At 42.0% G+C, this 25,386-nt stretch overlaps 2 protein-coding genes across 7 annotated transcripts in view; both read right to left on the reverse strand.

Annotated features, from left to right (window-relative positions):
- Positions 1 to 517: 517 nt before the first annotated feature.
- On the reverse strand, positions 518 to 7,507 carry LOC109199516 (C-type mannose receptor 2). The gene is made up of 7 exons (XM_019354864.2): positions 7,391 to 7,507; positions 6,674 to 6,734; positions 5,464 to 5,519; positions 4,957 to 5,331; positions 4,079 to 4,429; positions 1,299 to 1,390; positions 518 to 1,197 (listed from the first exon to the last, which is right to left on the reverse strand). The coding sequence occupies exons 2-7, from the start codon at positions 6,688 to 6,690 to the stop codon at positions 1,051 to 1,053; spliced, it is 1,038 nt and encodes a 345-aa protein (XP_019210409.2). The 5' UTR covers positions 6,691 to 6,734; positions 7,391 to 7,507; the 3' UTR covers positions 518 to 1,050.
- LOC109199512 (uncharacterized) overlaps positions 7,399 to 25,386 on the reverse strand; it is a 30,181-nt gene continuing 12,193 nt past the window's right edge. The window contains exons 1-5 of one of the 6 annotated variants that reach the window (XM_025905880.1): positions 12,786 to 12,896; positions 9,806 to 10,120; positions 9,465 to 9,612; positions 9,162 to 9,236; positions 7,718 to 8,809 (exon numbers count right to left, since the gene is read on the reverse strand). In XM_025905880.1, the coding sequence (XP_025761665.1) occupies positions 7,751 to 8,809; positions 9,162 to 9,227 (1,125 nt within the window). In that variant the 5' untranslated portion in view covers positions 9,228 to 9,236; positions 9,465 to 9,612; positions 9,806 to 10,120; positions 12,786 to 12,896 and the 3' untranslated portion in view covers positions 7,718 to 7,750. Of the gene's footprint in view, positions 7,533 to 7,717; positions 8,810 to 9,161; positions 9,237 to 9,464; positions 9,613 to 9,805; positions 10,621 to 12,785; positions 12,956 to 25,386 lie in introns of those variants that run through there. The other 5 variants (XM_025905883.1, XM_025905879.1, XM_025905878.1 and 2 more) reach the window with 5 other exon arrangements.

Genomic DNA, 25,386 nt, shown 5'->3' on the forward strand with positions numbered 1-25,386 from the left:
TGGATTGCCTTCAGTCTGTACAGAATGCAGCGGCAAGACTTTTAACTGGTACAAACAAGAGGTCTCACATTACTCCAGTTTTGGCTTCTCTTCATTGGTTGCCAGTAAATTTTAGGGTTCATTTTAAAATTTTAGTGGTAACTTTTAGAGCTCTGCACGGTGAAGCTCCCCAGTATATCTCTGACCTGTTGAAACCTCATGCTTCATCCCGAGCACTTAGGTCTTCAGGTCAGAGGCTACTGGTGATCCCCACGTACTAGGTTTAAAACACGTGGGGATCGGGCTTTTCAGGCACTGGCACCTAGGCTGTGGAACTCCCTGCCGTTGTCTTTACGCTGTCTAGACTCTACTGACTCCTTTAAAAAGCAGCTGAAGACATTTTTATACAAACGGGCTTTTAATTAATTTTAACTTGTATGTCTGATCTTATTGTGAAGCACTTTGTGATTTTTATCTGTGAAATGTGCTATATAAATAAATTTTACTTACTTACTTACTTACTTACTAAGTTGCTGAGTTTATGAACCAGTTTGTGGGCTTGAACTGTGTTGAAGGTAAAGTCCACATGAAGGAACTTATCACAGGAGGATGAGACGGGAAACAGTGAAAGAATAAAATAAAGCAACATCAACAGTAGCTGGAAATAAACCCTCCAGACTGAAACACTGAGGAATAACACGAAGATGAAATACAAACAATCAGCAAACTAATAATCACATAGAAAATATTTAATAATAAACACAAAGTCCAGAAACTCAAAGAGCCAGGACCAAGACAGTTTCAGCCTGCTGTATTTCCTGTGCTTGTTTCCATGGTGACTGGGGTGACCAGCATGTTTGTCCCTCTGATTTCCAAAAGTGAACATGTGTCAGCAGAAACCTGTAGCTCACAAACACGTCTGCATTTATCTCTATGAAAGCCAAAGAAGAGGCCACGCCCACAAACACTGTGACAGAAGAGCCTAAAAACAGATGTTAGCCCACATCTGTGCTCAGACACAGCTGGGAGAATGACGTGTGGATAATAAAGTTTAATTGGCTGTCACATGATTCAAGCAGAAAAGCTTCTGAAACATTTTTCTTTTTCTCTCAGAGTCTTCTTTCTTCTTCCATCTCCAGCCAAGAGCTTCCCATACGGCTGCACTCTCCACCTCACACTGACTCCACCCACTCCTTTCTTCTTCAGCTGCTCCTTCACCTGTCAGACAGCAGCCACAATGTCTTTTCTTTTCATTCAAAATCAGGAAATTGATATACATATAAACGGTGTGAGTGTAAAGGTGGACTGTGGGAACTTGCCCTTGTCAGCAGTTCTGCTTTCACAGCAGAGTCATTCAGATCCACAGGAGGGTCCTCCACATGTACTGTGAGCTTCACTACCTGCCTCTTTACTGCAGACACAGAAACAGAAGCTAAATGAAGCCACCATCATATTTATACATTTAAGCACAGAAGGAGATTCCTAGCTGATTTAAACCATCACTGCTACTGCTGTGATTGCAGGGAGCAGCGAATGCTCGAGGTGGGACTGCAGAGCATGTTTAGCCCTCATTCTCCATATCACACAGGTCCAGACAATGTCCCACATTTTAATTTGATCTAGTTTAGAGAAATGAACAAGTCTCTCGCACAAAACGAGGCTGACAAAAAGACGAGCTCCTTTTTAGGATGCATTCTTAAAAACTTTATTAAAATTAATTGCAGTGTGTCTGACTGTTGTGTAGATGTGTTTTTAAGCTTCCTCTCATCCTTAACATTGTCTCACACAAACATGGTCTTTGTCCCACACTAACTTTTGGAGGTGTGTTTGGGGTTGTTATCATTTGGAATACTGCCCTGTGGCCCAGTTTCTGAAGGGAGGGGATCATGATCTGCTTCATCTACTTCAGTATGTCACACTACATATTGGCATTGGTGGTTACCTCGATTAACTGTAGCTCCCCAGTGCCACCAGCACTCCCACCACCATGCTTGACTGTAGGTAAGACACACTTATCTTTGTACTCCTCACCTGGTTGCTGCCACACATTCTTGACACCATCAGAGCCAAATAAGTTTATCTTGATCTCATCAGACCACAGCTAATCCATGTCCTTAGTCTGCTTGTCTGCAGCAAACTGTTTGTGGGATTTGTTTTGCATTATCTTCACACGAAGCTTCCTTCTGGGATAACAGCCAAGTGATGCAGTGTGTGGCGTATGGTCTGAGCACCAAGAGGCTGACTCCCCACGCATTCATACATCTATTTTCAAAAGACAAACTCTGGATATGACACTGAGCAATTGCACTCAACTTCTTTGGTCGACCGTGGCAAGGTTTGTTCTGAGTGGAACCTGCCCTGTTAAACTGTTGTATGGTGTTGACCACTGTGCTGCAGCTCAGTTTCAAAGTGTTTGCAAAATTCTTTCAGCCTAGGCCATCTTTATGTAGAGGAACAATTCTTTTTTTCAGACCCTCAGAGAATTTTTTGCCATAATGCGCCATGTTAGACTTCCAGTGACCAGTATGAGAGAGTATGGCTGTATCCCAATTCAGGGTCTGCAGCCTTAAAGTACGCAGCCTTAACGGTCCAGAAAGGGCCACGTACTCAAAGACCGCTAAGGCCGGAAGTGCGAGGCTTGTGAAATGGGATGGTCTTGCCTTCATGGTGCTGTCCAGGTTGCCTAGCAACCATGACACTAACAGCTGGAGACGTTTCATACAGCATTATTTGACAGAAATGAAGGAGAAAACCTTTTGTTCATTTGTTTGTTTGTTTCTACATGAGCTTTGATTTGATAAGTATCTGAGGCTGAGACCACGGGACTGTGAAACATGATTGTTGGGCTTCATTTCTGTACTGAACAGTCATTTTAAGATTAGCTAGTAAATAACAATTAGCTAATGTTTTTCATGAGACTAAAGTCGTTTTTTTTTCAGCAAAATTATCTACACCCACCGCCGCGCTATGCATTCTGGGACATGTTGGGCCACAAAGTCTACACCGCCACATCCTTAAAATTCAGGGAAATGAAGGACACATTTGAGGGCTGCATTTCGAGCAGCCTTTGAATTGGGACAGCCTTCGCCACGTCGCTGTGATGTAATCGGCCTTAAAATGCAGCCTCTAAGGCTGCAGACCCTGAACTGGGATACAGCCTATGAGAGCAATAACACCAAATTCAACACACCTGCTCCCCATTTGCACCTTGGCCCTGTAGCATTAACAGGTCACATGACACCAGGAAAGGAAAATGGCTAATTGGGCACAATTTGGACATTTTCACCTTGGGTTATACTGACTACGGTGGGTTTTAATTATCGATTTTCCGATAACAATCGATTCTAGCTTTAGTAACGTGATATCGATTCATTAAAATCCAGAATTGATTTTTAAATATTTAATTATTTTGCCCAAAATGCTAGAATCTCAGGTTAAACCTCACAAAAAATCGACAACCACCACATTGCTAAAAACGTAAATGAGAGCAGGTACACGGATTCTGCATGAAGACGTAAACACAAAGTGAGGACCCGACGCATCAGAATCAGTGAGTGTCGGCTTTCTTACCCTACAGGACATACACGGACAGCTGCTTCACTTAAAGTTGTGAAGATGTACTTTCGTGGCATAGCCACAAGGGGGAGGGAGCTATGGGTGTGATAAGCCGTGGCAATGCTCCTGTAGCTCAGACAAGGAAAGGCCTGCAGACCGAACGCAGCTCATGTCTCCTGTCTCTGCTTTTCTGTTTAAAAACAGGATCCATAGAAGGCCTGTAACATGTGCTTTAAGTGCATTTCATCTACTATTTGTTATCTTAAATATACATCACCATGGAAAAGTCTTTTTTGTTTGTTTGTTAAGCCACCTAATTCTGACCTGCAAATCACTCAAGCATAAAATAACTTGATCTTGAACTCTCTGAGGGTTTACCTTATATATACTATATTTCCATTTTGAGCGATTTATTAAGTCAAGTCTGCAGCTGTTTCCCATTTCTCTCCAGAAAATGCAGAAATCACAGGTGGCTCAAGACTTTTGCACAGCACCGTGTGTAAAATTGCTTGTGATCCATAAAGGAAAGACAGTGAAAGCTCACCAGGTGTAGGGAGGCTGTAGCAGACAAATGGTAATCTTGTTTCACAGGACAAAGTCTTCCATTCTCCTGAACGAGTCAGAGCTGCACAGATCTTACTCATACCCCTAAACGGGTTCATCCCACTGGCCCAGTTTGAGAATGAGTACTTTGTGCCATCAGACCAGTAAATGTGTGGCTCTCTGTGCAGGCCAATCCACACCCTTTTACTCTGAGCCTTTTCATGGACTTGTTGGTTCTCTCCGGGGTTCTTGACAGTGGCCAGGTCCAAGAAGTTCTCCCTGCAGTACCTCCGAGCATCGGACCAACTCATTTCTTTATCCACCAAATCAAACTCAGGGTTCATCTGAGATCCTGAAAGTTAAAACGTAGAAACGTGTTGTCTTGTTGCATGCTCAATCATTGAGATAAGGAAATCCAATAAGTTGATTGTATTCATCTGGACGTTTTCAGTGAGAGAAACAGTTCATCATCATCCAAAAGTCTTCTTCAGTCTCAGCTGACTGCAGGTTTCCTTAACTTTTAAAAAGTACTTTTATGCAATGACTGAAACTAGCCCACCGAATGAAATGGTCTTTGATTGCTGGTCAATGGTCATGACAGTTTGCATATTAATGATCATAAACTGACCTCACAGCCCGTTGTTTATGCATTGTATAAGTTTTTCCATTGTGCAAAGGTGTTTATAAGGTTTGGGAAACCCGCAGTCAGCTGACGATGATGATGATGATGATGATGATGAAACGTTTCCCCCACTGAAAACGCAACGTCTAGTTGAACATAATCCATTTTTGGAATGGATTATGTTTCTTTGGAATAATGCAGTGAAATCAAAGTTTAAAGTTTAAAAGTTTAAAATCAAATGTAGGTTTTTTTTGTACCTCTGTAGCAAATAAACTGGAGCTTCTCGCTGCACTGAAAATCCCACCATTTTCCTTTTAAAGAGGACACACAGAACTGAACCCCAGAGTAAAAATCTGGTTCATATTCAGAAGTGTCCCAGTTCCTGTAGTCAGCTCCACTCCCTGTGAGCCCATCTGACCACCTCCACCTGATCTGACTGTACAGACCGATCCAGAGCTCAGAGCTGTGAGCGGCAGATGAAACTGTGCTGTTCAGCTGCTTCATTTCTTCAGTGTTCTCGATGGAGGCCAGGTCTGTGTGAGTCTGTTGGCAGTAGCTCTGAGCTTCAGTCCAAGTCTTTGCATCATCGACATAGTGGTACTGACGGGGACAGCATGTGGAGACAAACCAGCCTGAAAGGGAAAAAGTTTGACTGGGTCAGTTTGTTGAGACACTCTGAGTCTATCTGAGACTCTGAGCCTATCAGGGGCTGAGACTGATCTGAGTAATAAGTGCTGTTGTAGACGATAAAGAGCTGGACTTACCTGAGAAGCAGCAGACACACAGCAGGATCCTCTCCATGATGCTGCTGCTCTGGATTCTGTGTGTCAGCAGATTCACTCACTGATCTCTGTTTGCTGCTTAGACTCATTAACACACATTCAAAGCTGCTTCATCACTTCACTGGAAATGCTGATGTATGCAAAACCTCACTGTGTGCTCTCCCTGCACAGCTGTGAGCTCACATCTTATCTTCCACAATAAAGTCTGCTCACAGCACTGCTCACTGTCTCCATCCAGCACACAGTGAGAGCATGAGGGAGTGAGCAGGTGTGGTCCTGGTACTCCTGTCATGTTGTTGATCAGAGTCCAGTGCAGCACTTTGTTTCACTTTATTTGGACTCGGCTTCAGTTTTTCATCTGGCTCTGAACATCGTGTCATTACTTACATTTGCCTTCAAAAGTGTGGCAGCCGTCTATAACCTGCTCAAAACACACAGCTGCTGTGTGTCCTATCACACACACACATTTACACACAGTGTGTGTCAGCACCAGCTGATGTTCTAAAAATCACATACTCATCCTTAACTCTGTGTGAACGTCCATCAGCACCACTACCATCTGACCGTGGCTCAGAGCCTTCAACACAGGATGTGACATCATCAACAGTGATGACGGGCTCCACAGTAAATATGAGTGAACATGAACAGCTGGGAGCTCAGCTCACTATAAACAGATCAGCTCATGCAGCAGTGACGTGTGCTGAAGGTCAAATCAGTGAATCCTCAGAGGAACAGCAGCTTTCACACATGGACAAAGAGTTTGTGCAACAAGCACAATAGTTACAGATGAGTTTACAGATTTTGTGCTGCTTCATGAATCAAAATTACAGTAAGAATATTTAAACTAGTGACCTGATGCTGTCACATCACAGCCACACAGCACTCTGACTCTCCACTGGGGAACTCTGTGCTACAAACAACATGAAATGGTTGATAAACAGCAGCTCAGCTGGATGGTGGTTTCTCTCTTCTAAGCTTCACATGGAGGAAAATGAATGTGAAGCTTCATCTGTCAGTCTAACCAAATCTCATCATTTCCATTGCTGACCTCAGAGCTTTATCAGCTCTCTGTCCTTGAAGCAACACCTTCATTTGCTTCATCAATCACAGATGTCGCCCATGTTTGAATATTTTGCTGTTCAGCAGCTGAATGTCTTTATGAACTGTGAGTACTGAGATCTGTCCCACTCACCCAGCCCAGTCTTCCATTTACGTCCTCGTTTACACAGATGTCTTTCAGGTGTTTCAGTGCTCTTTCCATGGAGACACGGAGAAACAGGTGAGAGGAAGCAGAATGAAAGAGAAATACATGATCAGGGTGGATGCAGGACCAAAACGCAGGACTTTCAAACCAACAGGAATTTCAGGAATCAATGTGTTATTTTATTAGGTGGCAATATGTCCTAGTGCAGTCAGACGGGAAAAGCCAGGGTCAAAGGTGAGGCACATCAAGCACATAATAATAATTTTGTGTTAATCTTAGATGAGTAGTTTTATGGACAAAAACCACCAGGACATCCAATGTCACCTTAGTGCTGGGTATTCCCTGGCCCCATCTCTATATACAGGTGTATAATTATTCTTTCTTTTCTTTCCCCACAGATTAGGTGTGTTTTATACCTTTTAGTTTGTTTCTTTTGTGTTCCTTTTTCATATTTTTGTTTGCATGTACTATAAATTTGGAAAAGTACAAAATAAAGTTAAAAAAAATAAATAAATAGAATTTTTGTCATGTGTTAGAACATTAGATATATTGGAGTGTGTATAATGGTTCATGTGGTAACTGTTCTTAGCGTGCATCCTTTTTTGAACTGGTTTTTATAGGAAATTACCCGACACTGCTAATTCTACAACTACTGCTACCAATAATACTCATGTTAATAAAAAGTAAAATATCAGTAAAACATACATTAACAGCTCCAGTAATACAGAGGTCTGTCATGCTCATGAGTATCGGTGATTGGCTGCTCTTCCTTTCAGGGTGGTGGCTGCCTCGGGGCGGTGTTTCTGGGGCTGGTACCTGTGAATCATTCTTTAGCTGTCCTGTTACCCTGACACAGAGAATAATGAGAAGTAAACTCGTGATGTCCACACAGTGAAGTTTCTGCTAAATGAAGTCATGTAGTGATCCTGCTGAGCTGCTCTCTTCTCTCACTTCTTCAGATTCTCTTGACACGCACCGAGCTTTTACACATGATACAAAGATATTTCATATGCTGAACAGAGTTTATTGAAACAGAGACAATCATCAGAATACAGTGAGACAGAGCTAATCAAACAGATTGATTGTAGGATCAATGATCATTGTTGGAGTCAAAGATCTGAGATCACAGTGGGTGAACATCATTTCAGAAAGGAAAGAAAAACAATCAAACTGGTTAAACAGGAACACCACAGACTCTTTGGTTTCTGCCCAGTGAGCATTCCCAGCTCTGTTACTAAACGAACTGAAGGTCAGGTACAGCGTATTACCTTTGTTCCCACTGTTGAGGTTTTTTTGTCTAATGAAGACCCTGGGATATCTGTACTGCTCCACAGCTGCTGTGTTGACGATCACAGAGACCGTCCGAATGGGAAGACCGGAGTCTTTCTTGTACCACAGGTACACGTAACTTCCTCCTGCCCCCTTGCTTAGATCAGTAGTTACCCTTGTAAAGCCCATATACTGAAACAATATCTCGTCTATATCATCAGTGGAGATCTTCAGATCTGTGATGGCTCTTTGAGAGTTAGTGGTCTGACGGTACCAGATGAAGACAAAGGATCCTCCTGCACCTCTGTTGGTATCTTCATCCACTCTGATGTAGCCGTTCTGGAAGTAGTCAGCATCTCCATCATAGTCAGCATTGGCAGTGATGTCACAGATGTAGGTTGGTCTCTCCCTCTTCACCCACAGGTAGATCCATTTTCCTCTAGCTTTCCGGTTCAGATCACAGGCCAGTCTCTCCCATCCAAATGCAAACATCTGGGCTTCCTCTCTTGCTTCTATAGAGACATGAAGGTTCACAATGGGAACATCGTACTCTGAGTTACCTCTGTAGTACCACAGGTAGATGTAGTCTCCGCTTGTTCCGGCATTGAGGTTCTTGTTAATCTTCTGGTAACCTGCAGTGATCAGACCCCTGCTCATGCCATCATTGAATGTAAGCTGAATCCTGGTGATTGGTGAGCTGCTGCCTTTTTTGTACCAAAGGTAGATGTATTTTCCTTCAGCTCCTTTGTTCAGATCAACATCGATTTTGATGAAACCTTGACTGCTAAGATACGTCTCTTCAGCTTCATCCAGAGACACCTGGAGCTCGGTGATGTACTGGCCCACTGATTGTTCCTGCATCAAAGTTAAAAGATTAATAGTAAACAGAAAGATTTAAAATCTGTTTTAAAAGTTTGAAATCAGGAAGGTGCGTGGTAGCTGAAGCTGCTGTAGCATTACTACTTTGTCTACATTTACAGTTTTTTCTGAGATATAATAAAATGACATGATTTTGCTACTAAACGGATCGTTAGTGTTTTTTTTAAATGTATAGCTAATTAAACTTGAATTGTTCTGAATGTTTTTGTACTTTATGCTAAAAAGTAAGTTTGACCCCACGTGATGAAATAAATGTGTGAAAAACTGAAAAGCAGCAGAGAGCACATTTTCACACAGACTGGACACAAAAGAGAATATGAAGCATCACCAGAGTGAAGGGAGGTCCGATCAGCAGCAGCAGATAAACCTTCAGCAGAGTCTTCATAGTCTCCATCTCTTCCTCCTTAAACCACAAACACATTAAGGTACCTGTGAATTGAACTACTGATAAAGATTTTATGCTCTCTGCCTCCCCAAAAAACTTGCCTGGGAACGCACTGTACAACATGCTGGACCGAGAAATGATTTTTAATTGATTACCTCAAGATGGGTAAAAAAGGGTCATTTTTTGCCAAATTTAAAGGAACATAAAGAGCAAACAGAGATGCTGTGTGAGCAGTTGTATACTTACGTGTGTATAGACAGCGTTTGGCTGGCTGAAAGCTGCTGATCGTTCTTTATACACAACAGCATCAGTACAATTGTGAAATCACCTCTGATGTGCAGTTTCAGCCCTCCTCCTTTCCTGCTTCTCTGCATTCACATGATGATCAACTGAGCTAAACATGAACTTCAAAAAATAATCTGTTGTATATTAATGAATAAAAACACATTTGAGCACCGTGTGGACTGTCAGCAGCTATATGGGGATTAAATATATCAATGAAAAATGAAGGTGAAGTTTGATTTCTCAGAGATATTAATCTGAAATGTTTCTTTTTTTGTTTTTTATCTGAATATCTGTAAAAGTACCTGTTTTCACTGCCAATGCTGACTATGATGGAGATGCTCAGTACTTCTACTTCCAGTGTTTATCTCCTTCAGCAGTGGCGCACTTAAGTTTCCTGTTTTCACAGTGCAGCCTCTGTGGTTTAGGATGTCTTGTATGCCCAACCACACCCCCCGTGTGTTGTTGCTGGACAGGTGGGACTCTATGCTACTTTTATGGTCCGTCTTAGCTTCTTTCAGATCGGGTTGAGCAGACCTGTACAGAACTCAGTCGCCCGACCTGAAGGCAGCATCCCGGGCTTTGAGAAGTGTGCGGATCTGGCTGGTCATCCAGGGTTTCTGGTTTGAGAATCACATAATTATCAATAATTCAAAATAAATTTCATTATAATCCTTTGCCTTTAGTCCCACTAACTGATACAAATGGCCGTTCAAGCAAGGACACACAAGGTCGTTCAGGATCTAAATGTTTAAGTTTGAACAGAAAGCCCAGGACCAGCACAGAGGGACTCTGCTGCAGACCCATGTACAGCTACACGTGTAAAGCGGGTGCTTATCACTGCCTTTGGTTCCTGCTGAAGGCCAAGCTTAACAGACCAAAGGTTTAAACATCTGTGTGTCTGAAATAGACCAGTTTTGGTGGTGCTGAGGTTGATACAGACTGAAGACTCTCCACATTGGAACTCTGTATTATAGCTCTGAACTCTATGAACCAGGCAATATGCAGACTGGGGGCCGGCATCCGCCTAGCTCAAGATCAATCCATGTCTGAATGTGAAAGAAGGCACTCCATCGTACCTTAATAAATCATACCATACACATTTTATGGCAGGATATACAATATAAAGTCTGCTGCTTGGTATAGCTATAGCCACCACTATGTCCAGCTGGTTACCATCACCAGTTTGTCCTTCTGTATCTGGAAGTCTCACAGGATCCTAGTGCAATCAATCTGCCTGCTAGCATCTTGCACCCTGCTGTTATGTGCTGGATTGTCTCAGGGGCATCTTTACACATCCTGCACCTGCGGTCTTACCTGGTGTGATAGACCCCAGCCTCCATGGATCTCGTGCTCAGAGCTTGTTCCTGTGCTGCCATGATTAGTGCCTCTGTGCTGTCTTTCACAGCTGCCACATTACTACTAAATCCATGAAGCAAGTTTAAACAAAAGGACTGGTTTTAAGATTTGTGTCTGATCAGTTAAGACTACATTTAGCCTCCATCTAGTTTGAACCCAGCACCTGCCCACCAGTCCAGGTCAATGTGGATTCTTTTTAGGTTCCTGAAGGGAAAGCTACAAGTTTGGTATGAAGGAGGGAAAGTTTGATATTATTTTTAATGATTTGATTTGTATTTATAACTGGTATCAAACTGTTGCTTCCTGCAGTGGGAAGAGCCACGGACGATATTATCGGGAGTTGCAATTCCTCTCCAGGACTGTGTGTCGGGTCATGATGGTGAGCAGACCAAGGTTGCATTACTGCCCAGTAGTGATGTTCAAAACACCTTGAGGTGCACTGTTTAAATAAAACTGAACTAAATTGAAACACTGTAACATTTAAAGGTTTAGAAAAAATCTGACATCATCTTCACAAGTAGAATGGGAGGCAGAGCCTTCAGTTTTCATTTTACTTTACAAATTGACCTTCATGCATTCAGCTTCTACTGGGATCTTCGTGATGGACATGACAGAAGCAGGTGAGGAACTCTGAGATGATGACATTTCTTGACCTGTGTCGTTGTCATCTCAGCAGCTGTTTGGTGGAGTCAGGAAGTGAATGATGAGTTTTAACAAAACCTCTCAACATTTAAAGAAACGAGTTGTGTTCAGATTAAACTCATTTCTTCAGAGGACACAGCAACATCAGAGTTTAACTCATACAGATTTTAATGTTGTAAAGAAGAGAAACTCCTGGTGGACTTTCAGGTTCCAGCTGTTTACACACTGACTGCTGTGAAATGTGTACAATGTTCAGACTTTTAAAGAAATAAATGGCTTCACAGAGGATTAACTTGATGTCTGCTGAGAAACTGTAACTGTTGGATGCTGTGAGGAAAACTGCTGAGCATGTGTGAGAGTGTCATGTTTAACGGCTTTTCAGAGAGTCACTGCCTTCACTTTCAGAGTTTCTTCATGTTCTGCTTCATCAGCACTTCTTCACAGCTTCTGACTTCAAAATGATGGGTCATGAACAAGTGTTGAAATGATTCTTACTAATGAAAGATATTTTTAATAGCAGCAGCAGCTCTTTCACTTCCTTTTACTTCTCTTTTGAGAAACTGCCTCATGAAAACCAAACTGTGTTGTAATCTCTTGTAATCTGTATCTCTTTTAAATCACAGAAAAACAAAACATCTTTAATTATTTTACGTATAGTTGGTCTTGTTTCTTTCTTTCTTACTGTGTAAGAATATTCAACACTGCTATCAATACATTTTTCAAAAAAGGTCTCTCTGCGCAAAATGGGCCTAAAAACATAAACAGCTGTGGGATACTGTTTGTCCGTGATTTGAACCGGGGGAACAAACTGTGGCAGGATGAGTGTTGTGTCAAGTTTGGTATCACTGACAAAGTGTGTTCCCCGTGCGTCGTGAGCATTCGCTGGGCATGGAGCGCAAATTCAGTTTACTCCGCCTCCATTACAGACGATTAGACGTGGCAGTAGTGATGTTTTAGTTTTGTGAAAAAGTGAAAAATGAGTGTCGTTACATTACCATTCAGTTTTAGGGTGACAATAGAAAATTATATATTTATTGTTCTCACGTGGTATCGGACGGGATTATTTTAACAAACGAATGACATTTTGCCTGATAATTATTTTTATCCTCCTGTAACTTCCCTGTACAGAGAGCTAAAACCTCCAAGGTTTCAGGATTAGTTGGTCGTTCTAAGAAGTGTTTGTGAACTAAAAATCAAAAATGGGGAATACTGTTTGTCTGTGACTTGGAGAGCCCAGCGTGTGCTCCTGACGCAGGGCAAACCATTTCTTTTGGGGACACCTACCTTGGCACGACAGCTGTTGTGCAGGTGAAGCTGAAGACAATATATGAAGGCAAGATTGCGTAAGGTTGCAGGTCCAGATGGCGTCAGCTCCAGACTCCTGAGGTGCTGCGCAGATGAACTGTGTGGCATCCTAGGATATGTGTTCAACCTGAGCCTGTCACTGGGGAAAGTACCACAGCTGTGGAAGACCTCCTGTGTGGTACCGGTACCAAAGACCTCCCATCCCAAGGACCTCAGCAGCTACAGGCCGGTAGCCCTGACATCGCATCTGATGAAGACCCTGGAGAGGTTGGTTCTAAACCATCTGCGCCCCTGGTGAGGTCTTCATTGGATCCGCTGCAGTTTGCTTACCAGCCTGGCACTGGGGTGGAGGACGCCATCATCTACCTCCTGCACCGAGCTCTGACTCACCTGGAGAAGCCTGGAAGCACTGTGAGGATCATGTTCTTTGATTTCTCCAGTGCTTTCAACACCATCCAGCCACGACTTCTGAGACACAAGCTGGAGCTATTGGGAGTGGACCACCACATGTCCCAGTGGATACTGGACTACCTCACAGAACGTCCACAGTATGTGGGACACAGGGCTGTGTCTCTGACACGCTGGTCTGCAGTACGGGGCCCCACAGGGAACTGTGCTGGCACCGTTCCTCTTCACCCTCTACACTGCAGACTTCTCCATCAACTCCCCACGCTGCCACCTACAGAAGTTCTCTGACGACTCTGCCATAGTCGGCCTCATCACAGGTGAGGACGACTCAGAGTACAGACAGTGGACTCTGGACTTTGTGGACTGGTGTCAGCAGAACCACCTGCTGATCAACGCCGGGAAAACCAAGGAGTTGGTGGTGGACTTCCGGAGACGCAGACCCACCACACTGACACCGGTGAACATCCAAGGAGTGGACATTGAGATAGTGGACTCTTATAGGTACCTGGGTGTTCACCTGAATAATAAACTGGACTGGAGCCACAACACTGATGCTCTTTACAGGAAGGGTCAGAGCAGACTCTACCTGCTGAGGCGGCTGAGGTCATTTGGAGTACAGGGAGCGCTTTTAAAGACCTTCTATGACTCTGTGGTGGCATCTGTCATTTTTTACAGTGTGGTATGTTGGAGCAGCAGTTTATCGGCAGCTGAGAGGAAGAGGTTGGATAAACTCATCAGGAAGGCCAGCTCTGTTCTGGGATGCACCCTGGACCCAGTGCAGGTGGTGGGAGACAGAAGGACTCTGGCCAAAATAACATCTCTGATGGACAGAGTCTCCCACCCCATGCATGGAAATGTTGCTGAACTGCAGAGCTCCTTCAGTGACAGACTGCTGCATCCTAGATGCATGAAGGAGCGTTTCCGCAGGTCCTTCCTCCCTGCAGCTGTCAGACTGTACAATCACAACTGCTCCCAACAATCATAGATGTTTACATCTGCGCTGTAACAACTTCTACTGTTATAACTTGCACATTACTTTTCTCAGCTTATATATACACTATACATGTCTATGTTTTAATGCACAGGTACAATACACAATCTGCACTTTTCTAATTATTCTAAATATTCTTAACTATTTAAACATCTTATTTTTTGGTTTTTTGCAAAGGATTATTCTATTCTATCTAGTCTTTGGCTTGGAAGCATATTTGGCAATGCTAAAAAACTGTCCATTATGCTAACAGTGTCCAGCATTCTTTTTCTTTCTTTTTTTTTATTCTTACTGCCCTCCCACAATGGCTCTGCGTCCCTCTAGGGGCATGCACTCCAGTTTGTGAGCCACTACCTTAGCTCATGTGATGAGACACATGATCAATAGTGTGCTATCAACCATCTCAAAGGACACCCCTTTGCTTTAATATCTGTGACTCTACACCAGGGGTGGGCATTCCAGGCCCCGAGGGCCAGTGTCCCTGCAGGTTTAGATCTCACCTTGGGTCAACACACTGAATCACATGATTAGTTCGTTACCAGGCCTCTGGAGAACATCAGGACATGTTGAGGAGATATTTAGCCATTTAAATCAGCTGTGTTGGTTCAAGGACACATGTAAACCTGCAGGACACCGGCCCTCGGTGCCCACCCTGCTCTACACCAGGGGTCCCCAATCCCAGTCCACGAGGGCCGGTGTCCTGCAGGTTTTAGATCTCACCCTGGGTCAACACACCTGAATCACATGATTAGTTCATTACCAGGCCTCTGGAGAACTTCAAGACATGTTGAGAAGGTAATTTATCCATTTAAATCAGCTGTGATGGATCAAGGACACATCTAAAACCTGCAGGACACCGGCCCTGGTGGACTGGGATTGGGGACCCCTGCTCTACACCATATGGGTTTAGAACTGAAGAAGCTTCTCAGATGAGAGGTGATACGTCTTCATAAAGCTTAAAGAAGTCCATTGCTTTCTTTCCAAGCTCCTTAGACTATAATTGTGGTTATACTTTGTAATATAGATTTCATTATCCATCATTACATTTACATATCCAGTTGTATGTACCCTATATGCATTATCACAGCAGAGCTCAGTATTTACTCCACATGTCAGTACTTCCAAATGAGCTGTTAATCAGAGCTTTGTGTGATCTGCCTTTTGGTGAAGCAATGGTCCAGAAAGGGCAAAAAAGAGTGAAACATTAAGGCCAATTACCACAATGAGGTAGCTGATGATCTGGCAAGTGAAGGGCTGAGCTGGTCTTAAGTACACCCACATGATTGCTGCTAATGATCTGCAGGTGAGCAGGGATAGACACACAAAAACTGGAACTCTGGTCAGAGGTTGGACTTAGGCCGGATCATGACACAAACAGTGAATTCTTCCTAACTATAACTCATTAAACAAATACAAGTACAAATGTGTAGAAGATACAGACTTCCTTCTAAACTAAACATGACATTTTTGGAATCACTTGAATTATGGGTTACTCTGGTTCCACAGAAGAGGGGCCTGAAAACTGAAGGCTCTGCCTCCCATTCAACAAGCAAGCCTGCAGTGTGAGAGCGAAGTGCTCTATAGGGTGATATGGTACTACAAGGTCATTAAGATAAGATGGGCCTGATTATTTAAGACCTTGTATGTGAGGAGCAGGATTTTGAATTCAATTCTGGATTAACAGGAAGCCAATGAAGGGAAGCCAAAACAGGAGAAATTGCTCTCTCTTCTAGTCCCTGTCAGCACTCTTGCTGCAGCATTTTGGATCAGCTGAAGCTTTTCAGGGAGTTTTTAGGACATCCTGATAATAAAAATTACAGTAGTCCAGCCTGGAAGTAATGACATTTCTTGACCTGTGTCGTTGTCATCTCAGCAGCTGTTTGGTGGAGTCAGAAGTGAATGATGAGTTTTAACAAAACCTGTCAACATTTAAAGAAACGAGTTGTGTTCAGATTAAACTCATTTCTTCAGAGGACACAGCAACATCAGAGTTTAATTCATACAGATTTTAATGTTGTAAGAAAAGAAACTTCTGGTGGACTTTCAGGTTCCAGCTGTTTACACACTGACTGCTGTGAAATGTGTACAGTGTTCAGAGTTTTAAAGAAATAAATGGCTTCACAGAGAATTAACTTGACATCTGCTGAGAAACTGTAACTGTTGGATGCTGTGAGGAAAACTCTGAGCATGTGTGAGAGTGTCATGTTTAACGGCCTTTCAGAGAAACAGCAAACCACCTCTGCCAGCATCCTGCTCGCGAATCTCCAGTCTCTTGACAACAAACTTGACGAGCTCGGATTAAACCCCAACAAGACATCAGGGACTGCTGTGTTCTGGCCTTCACAGAGACATGGCTGGAGCCCAACGTCCCCGACTGCGCCATCACGCCGGATGGATTCACTGTTTACCGGAGAGACCAACGAAGGACTAAGGCAAGAAAAGGGAGGAGGGGTGTGCTTTATGGTTAACTCTATGGTTAACACTTCTAAACAACAGAGGCTGACCCAAGTGCCTCAGAGCCAGGCACGCTCACATCACAGCTCTCTAAATAAGTTTCAAATAAGAGCTGAAAGCTGTGTTTGCTTGTGTTAGCTTATTATTGTGGAGACTAACATTCAGTGATCATGTGTTCAGACTCATAATGATTACTCTCATAAATCCTGATCTTTGTATTTACTGTGTGTTGGATCAATAACTGAGATTCATGTATCACACAGCTGTGCTGCTGCTGCTGGGAACTGTGATGTCAGCACATCTGGAACAATCCGAGGTATCTGCTACCAGACTGAGCAGGACGTGAGACCTGTGGACTGTTTAAAGCTGTCCCTCCACAGGTCACTCAGACCTGATCCACACCTCAGTGAATTCTCTGACTTCCTCAGTAGAGACAGAAACCATTCAGATCTGGGACGATCAGCTGACTGATGATGTCACACAGACTGTGTTTTTCAGGAACAGTGATTCTGATGTGAGCCTGCTAGCTGACAGCAGACCTGATGAAACCACATGTTGACATCTGTGAGGACAGACTGGACTCTTTGACTGCACCTTGGTTCTCCTCAGAGGTCTGTACAGGAGCATGTCCACCCCCACTGAAGATCTCAGTCACTGTGAAACATAGAAACCTGCTTGTGTGGCCTCTGCCTCACATGTAGATGCAGCTACAGGTTTCTCTGTCAGTCAGACTGAAACAGTGTCCTGATGCTGCATCATTCAGCTCTGTGCCCCAGTCAGCATCACTGTGTCTACCAGTGTCAGTGTTTCTTTCCTGTAACACTCAGCACAGGCTCAGCTGGTATCCAGTGTTGGACTTTTCAGCTGCTGTGATAGATCCTCTAACATAGATCAGCTCTGCTACATGTTGTTAGATAGTGCAGCTGCCTGTCATGTCCTGATGTTTCTCTGGGTCAGCAGCTTCTCCATCAAGGTTCACATGGAGCTGATCCAGTATCTCCAGTAACTGTGTTCTGTGCCTCACTGGTTCATCCTTCTGTCTGTGTGACGTCAGTCAGATGTTAAACTCTGTAATCTTCACTGTGTCACAGAGTTCAGTGAGTCCCGTTATTCACAGGATCAATCAGATCATCAGAGAACAGCTGATCAGCAATCAGTGGTGCCAACAGCACCTCCTGTGGTGAGAGGATGCAATAATGCAATGTAGCATTTTTACACTGAACACTTCCAGTCATGGAAACTGTCTGTTGGATCTGTGTGACGTTGCTTTCTTGTGTTGCTTTCTTGGTTAGAGTTCCTCACAAATGTCCAGATTATTCTTCTAATGAGGCGTCGACCATGTTTTCAGTTCTTTGGAAGAAAACATCGCCCTTTGCCATCCTTACTTTTCTTTGACTTCTTCAAATGCAGCTGAACTCCAGCTGGTATTTTATTGGACTTTGCAGCTGTTTCTGGTCATCAGTTCATTCCTGCAAACCTCTGAACCTGAACAACAATGATGCTGCATTGCTGGCTGATCCCAAAAGGTTGATTCTGTTCATCTGGACTTTTCAGAAACGTTTGCTCACTGATCAGGTGACTTCTTCAGTCTCAGCTGACTGCAGCTTTACAACCTTACAAACAGCACATTTGCACAATGACTGAAACCAGCAGCAGCAGCACCTGATATATATGATACTAATATAATACATATACATATATAATCCATACTAATGATGAAGGAACTGAGCTCACAGTCCATTGTTCATTCAGTGAACTACTCAGTTTATTTTGGGCCTCAGAAATGCTCACTCTGTTTGTACATCACTGATTGTCAGCAATAGACTCATTCTGCTGTGGACAGGAACACATGTGACATCACTTCCTGTTGTTTGTGACTGAAGAAGTTTACAAGGAATCATTAGAAGAGTTTCAAACATCAACTGATTGAATCCATGAATCTGAAAACGTGTTTGTGAGTGAAAGAGACAGACATGTACAGACTGAACTATCTGTTCAACAGTCAGAGTGTTTCTCTAACAGGAGACACTCTTTACACTCCACTCAGCACAGGGACACTGAGGCACCACGACCCACCCAAAACCAGGATAAAGAGTTTGAGTGAATGTGGTGTTGAAGGTGTGGAGGTGGATCAGAGTGTCAGAGGAGACTCTGTAGAAGGACAGAGTGCCCGCAGGACAGTCCACATACACTGCTGCTCTGTTAGAGACAGAGGAGGAGGAGGAGGAGGAGATGGATGTTGTCTCTTATGTGCAGACAGAATCAGGACCATTATAATCACAGTACAGACTCCAGGACTGATCATTGTCTCCAACAAACAGTCACTGCGTCCTTTCCTTCTGATGCTTCTGTAACTCACTGATATAAAACGTCTCCTCTCCACTCGACCTCCCAGTAACAGCGACCAGTCAGACCATTTCTACACAGCAGCTGAGGACAAAGATCAAATCTGTGTGGATGATCAGGATATGACTGAACCTCCTCCACATGTGTCACCTTCCTGTTGTTGTCAGACAGTTGGAGGTTTGTGTTCACTGTGTTTGTGTCGATTGTGAGTTGACAGGAATCTGATGGAGAGAACAAACACAATCCAGCTGCAGTTATTGATCCATCATCTGTTCATTGATTGACACTTTGATGATGACTCCTGACATGATGAAGATGGTTGAATGTGTGCTGCTTTGTTTTCATGAATCCCATTAAAAACACACTTACACTTCCTCAGACCTGGTCTCAACCATCGGACTCCAGCAGGCTCCACCCTGAAAGGAGGAGGGGGTCAGAGCAGCACAGTCAGCATGCACACATGGACATTACATGGCTCTCATACACACACTGTTACACACTGAGGACGGCTCAAAGCTCGGCTCCACTGTTTTATTCAAAGAAATCTACATTTATTTATCAGCACATTTAAAAACAGCTTGAGCCAAAGTGCTGCACAGAGTAGAGATAAAATAGGAAACATACACAGTAATTACTATAAAGACTCGTCAGAATTGAAAGCTACAGAGTACAAATGTGTTTCCAACCGGGTTTTAAAAATGTCGAGTGTTGGTGACGACCTGATGTGAAGGCGACTGTTCCAGAGTTTGGCTGCAGCGATCGATAAAGCTCACCTCTGTTTTTACGTCTAGTTCTGGTCAGAAGCTTCTTATCTGCAGACCTGAGGGCTCTGCTTGGATTATTTTTGTTAAGAGAGATAAGATGGAGCCAATCCATTCAGAGACTTAAAGACAAACAACAAGATCTGGAAGTGGATTCTACGACGTACTGGTAACCAGTGGAAAAAGCTGGTGATGGGTCGTCTAGCACAGAGCCACTGCTGGAGCCAGACAATTCTACTACAACAGCAAAAAGCACCAAGCAGAGCTCTTCGATCTCATGCACGAAATCAAACTATGATCTCGAGATCACAGTTTGAGAGAGAACTGTGATCTCAGTCGCTCTCGTCTGCTCCCTCGTAACACTGCTCTTTATGAGGTTACATGAATATGCATAAGTTCATTAACATATGACGTCTTACACAGGTATGAACAAAGAGTACTAGTCTGTGCATACAGTAGTGTAGGTATGTGTGTGTGTGTGTGTGATCCAGATGTGACCCTGTGACCCAGAGTGGTGCTAAGAGTCCAGCGTCCCCTAACAAGGGCTCTTATACTTAACCAGACACAGAGTAGGTGTCCTCCTGTACCAGGGTCTGCAACCTTTAACACCAAAGAGCCATTTGGACGCGATTTCCACGCAAAAGAAAACTCTGGAGCCAAAAATACTTTTGACATCTAAAATGAAGATAACACTGTATATTGTTTTTACCTTTGTGAACAACTAAGGTGTGTGCTTATGAAATCTATGAAGTGCTACAGAGAAAATTACATTTATTATGTAATAACACATTTGAACTCTAAAGAAATATAACAAAAGCAAAGACACCCAGCTGAACTAAAATGATCCACCAAACAAAAACTGTTGTGAGCCGCCACCCTTATATCACCTTTGGGCTTTTGGAGCCTTGACCTGACTCTTAAAAAGTAATTGGAAAAAAGCTCTATGCTGCTGAAAGATGAAAAATAGATATTTGCAAAATTCTGCCTAAATATGTATTTTACCTGGTTAATGTGTGTGGCGGGGCGTGGTCTGCAGTGCCGCTGCAGGGGAGGCGGACGCACCTGAGCGGCGCCCGCAATCACGCCTTGCCGCCTTAACATCTGTACTCTCTCTGCTGTTGTCTTGGTGTGTGTCGGGCTGTGAGCTGCAAAGCTACAGCCGGCTGTATGAGTACAGCAACCGTGTGTGAAAAATGTCAATAAAGAGATGCTGAAAAGCGTGTTCATGCAAACATCGTCGGGTCTGCCGTGATATGTTTACAATGAGACTTCTGGTCCCGAACCTCTGCGCACAGCGTCTGCAGATCAGGGCTGTACGAAGTCACTTTCATCTTTATGCAGGACTGTAAGCTGTCGTCTGTGAGGCGTGAGCGTTTTTGTTTTTAACATAGTTCACGGTGGAGAACAGCTGCTGACATAATGTGGATCCGAAGATCCATAATTGGCCTATCTGGGGTTGAAAGTCTCGATAAATGCACGGTGTTTCAGCGGGTACACCGGCTTCCGTGAGTGTGACGCTTATTATGAGCGATCAAAAAATAATAGAATATAATTTATATTTATATTTCAATATCACAATAATCTTCCAATTTCGAAATACAAGTTAAAAAGAACTAACATAAGTAAAACACACTTCAGCTAATTACTTAAAAAACTAATTTATTTTCCCAAACCACGCAGAGCCGCACTAAAAGGACTAAAGAGCCGCATGCGGAGCCGCAGGTTGCCGACCCCTGTCCTATACCATAAATGAATCAAATCAAATCAAATCACTTTTATTGTCATGTCACATGTGCAGGTACACTGGTACAGTACATGCGAGTGAAATTCTTGTGTGCAAGCTTCTCAAGCAACAGAGTTGTGCAAAAATACAATAACGTAAAACAAGCAAAAATATAAGAATGGCTAAATCTGAAAGTAATAAATATATGTACAAAATATAAGAGTATATGCATGAGTAAATGAGTAAGAGAAGGTACGACCTCTCTCATGACCCCAAGGTGTGTGTGCATGCCAGAGCACTCTGGAAGGCACACAGAGTCTTTACAGACTACTAAGGATCAAACCTCTATCCTTATGCAATCAATTATAAAACTCTAACCATATATGAGTAAATATTTCTAAGCATAAATGACAATCAACAATATAAACCTTACAGCTGGTTTTAAAAGCAGAATTTATTTGTTTCTCAAATGAGAAAGAGCTATCGAGAAACACTCCTAAATCTTTAGTTCTGAACTTTTCCAGTGGGCCAAGGTCAACATAATGCTAACTTGACGTGACTTAGCATTATGCACTAATGTTAACACTTACTTTAGCTACTCACAATGTGAGTAGCTAATGCTAACACTATTTCCCTTAACTTTTTAACAATGTGAACTGCTAATGCTAACACTCTTTTCCCTAGCAAAACCTAATGCTCATATCGTTTTCCTTTACTTTATAGCAATGTGAGCAGCTACAGCTAAATAGACTGCTGCCATTAGTGGCTAATTCTAATTAGGGGTGAATTATTATTGCCTGCTACTGCTAATATCGTTTTCCCTTCCCTTTTAACAATGTGAGCAGCTAGTGCTAGGTAGGCTGATGCTAGCAGCTAATGCTGGTGAATAGGAATTGGCAGCTAATGCTAATACCATATTTTCTTGCTATATATAACACTGTGACCAGCAAATGTTAAGTAGGTTGCCGTTATTAGCTAATACTAATTTGAGGTGAATTAGCATTATCCACTTATGCTAACAATGTATTTTCTTACTTTTTAACAATACAAGACCTAATGTGAACACTTTTTTAATTCAATCTTAACTTTTCCCCTGCAATGTGAAGAGTTAATGCTAAATAGGCTACCATTAGTGGCTAATTCTAATTTTAGATGAAAAAGCATTAGAAGCTAATGCTAATACCATATTTTCTTGCTTTATATCAATATCAGTAGCTAATGCTAAGTACGTAGCCATTATTAGCTAATGCTAATTTAGGTGAATTAGCATTATCCACTAATGCTAACAATGTTTTTGCCAACTCTTTTCCCTTGCATTATAACAATATGAGCAGTTAATGCTAAGAAGGCTACCATTATTAGGTCATGCTAATTTGATGTGTGTTAGCATTATCCGCTACTGATAGCAATGTTTTATCTTACTTTTTATTACTTTTTAAAAATATCAGCAGCTAATGCTAACACTACTTTCATTTCAGTTAAGCCTATTTAGCATGAATTAACTTCATTTAGCATTAAGAAGTTTATGCTAAATAGGCTAGCATTAGTGGCTAATGCTAATTTTAGGTAAATAAGCATTGGCAACTAATGCTAATACCATATTCTCTTGATTTCTAACAATGGGAGCAGCTAATGCTAAGTAGGGTGCCATCATTAGCTCATGCTAATTTATCCACTAATGCTAACAATGTTTTTTCTTACATTTTAACAATATAAGTAGCTAATGCTTATACTATTTTTCCTTCCATTTTATCGTTAATAACTATTACGCCGTTAGTGGCTAATTCTAATTTTAGATAAAAAAAAAAGCATTAACAGCTTTTTTTAATGCTCATACTGTTTGCTTTGTAAGAATGACAGCAGCTAATGATAAGAAGTCTACCGTTATTAACTAATGCTAATTTGATTTGCATTAGCATTATCCGATAATGGTAACTCTTTTCCCCTGCATTATAACGATGTCAGGAGTTAATGCTAAGTAGGCTGCTTTTAGCGGCTTATTCTAATTAGGGGTGAATAATTATTAGCAGCTAATGCTAATACAGTTTTCTCTTTCCTTATAACAACTTGAGCAGCTAATGCTAATTTGATGTGAATTAGCATTATATTAGTGAGCAGTTAATGCTAAGTAGGCTGCCGTTATTAACTAATGCTACTTTGATGTGAATTAGCATTATGCGCTAATGCTAATACTGTTTTCCCTTAGTTTTTAAAAATGTGAGTGGCTAATTCTAAGTACGCTGTTGTAAATAGCTAATGCTAATTTGATGTGAGTTAGCATTATCCAATAATGCTAACTCACATCAAATTAGCATTAGCTATTCACAACAGCGTACTTAGAATTAGCCACTCAATGTTTTCTCTTACTTATTAAAAATGATAGTAGCTAATACTAATACTCTTTTCTGTTGGGTAACAACGAAGTGAGAAGTTAATGCTAAGTAGGCTGCCATTAGCGGCTTATTCTAATTAGGGGTGAATAATTATTAGCAGCTAATGCTAATACCGTTTTCTCTTTTCTTATAACAACTTGAGCAGCTAATGCTAATTTGATGTAAATTAGCATTATATTAGTAAGGGGTTAATGCTAAGTAGGCTGCCATTAGCAGCTAAAGGTAATTTGGGGTGAATAAGCACTAGTAGCTAATGCTAATACCCTTTTTTCTTGCGTTATAATGATGTGACGTTAATGCTAAACAGCATTAGCTTAGCAGCATTAGCTTATCAGAGTTTTCATCATGGTCACACAAATCCTTAGCAGAGCAAAGTGGCCTACTTAGCAATAGCTGCTCAAGTTGTAGAAAGCAAGGGAAAACAGTATTAGCATTAGCTGCTAAATGTGCACTTGAGAACAAATTTATTGTGAATTCAGCTGTGAATGTAGAGTTTCCAGTATTTAAGCTTCCATTTCCAAATGTTAGCTGCTCCTGTCTGTCTCTTTGTCACACACACAGACTGAAATGATTCACAGCCTTGTTTCATCCTTCTGACTGCCACTGTGACTGTGGAGATACAGCATGGGAAACATACACATGGCTGACACATTAATAGGTACACAGTGACCACTATCTCAGGTACACCTGTGACCTAATAAAGTGTATCTAAAGTTACAAAATGTTGTCTCTTTCCAAATATTTATGGACCTAACTGTAGGTCCACTTTTAATGAAACTCTCAACATGACTTATCAGTTATCATTAATGCTCCTGCAAACAGACTCCTTGGAGACCCCGTACATAAATATCCATGTACTATCCAGCTAGAATAGTGTGTCTATCCCTGAAAATATTCCTGCATGTAGTGCTGGGCAATATGGAAAAAATATTTATCACGATATGAATTATTTTATATCACAATAACAATATATATCACGATATACCACCTGATACGTGGTCATCTAGAAAGTACGCAGTCTGTAAACAGCGAGTGCCGAGGGTGCAGTCTTTGTTTTGAGTTACCATAAAGTATGTCGCAAATCCGGGTGCACGGACAGCAGCACCAGCTTGCAAACCACGAGATGGAATTTCTTCACGAAAAATATCATTTTTTTTAATACTTTATTTTTTCTTGCATAAAGTTAAGAGCATGTATAGTAGAACCAAGACCGCCAGAGCTTATCTTTCTGTTTTTACATGCTGTAGTGCCATTTGTGGGAGTATTTCAAGTTTCCATATATATTTACAACCGTTATAGCCCAAATTTTAATAATATGTAGGCATTAAGTAAATAGTAACTTCATAAATTGCAAAAACTTGTTGTTTTGTTTTTTACATATATTTCTAGTTAAAAAAATTTAAGAGGTGTATCCCTCAAAACTGTAAATACAAAAGTTTCCAACCATGAGAAATTTATTTTGAGTGTCTTCATAGTTTTATTTTTGAGATACACTAATTTTTAT

Source organism: Oreochromis niloticus, linkage group LG3 (genome assembly GCF_001858045.2).
Source record: "Oreochromis niloticus isolate F11D_XX linkage group LG3, O_niloticus_UMD_NMBU, whole genome shotgun sequence".
Lineage (NCBI taxonomy): Eukaryota > Metazoa > Chordata > Actinopteri > Cichliformes > Cichlidae > Oreochromis > Oreochromis niloticus.

Excerpts from the sequence above, each read along its gene's own strand:
- LOC109199516 (XM_019354864.2), bottom strand. Across the intron at positions 4,430-4,956 it reads CCAGTTTATTTGCTACAGAG|GATCTCAGATGAACCCTGAG; the intron begins GTACAAAAAAAA and ends TTTAACTTTCAG. Across the intron at positions 1,198-1,298 it reads AAGCAGAACTGCTGACAAGG|GTGAAGGAGCAGCTGAAGAA; the intron begins GCAAGTTCCCAC and ends GCTGTCTGACAG.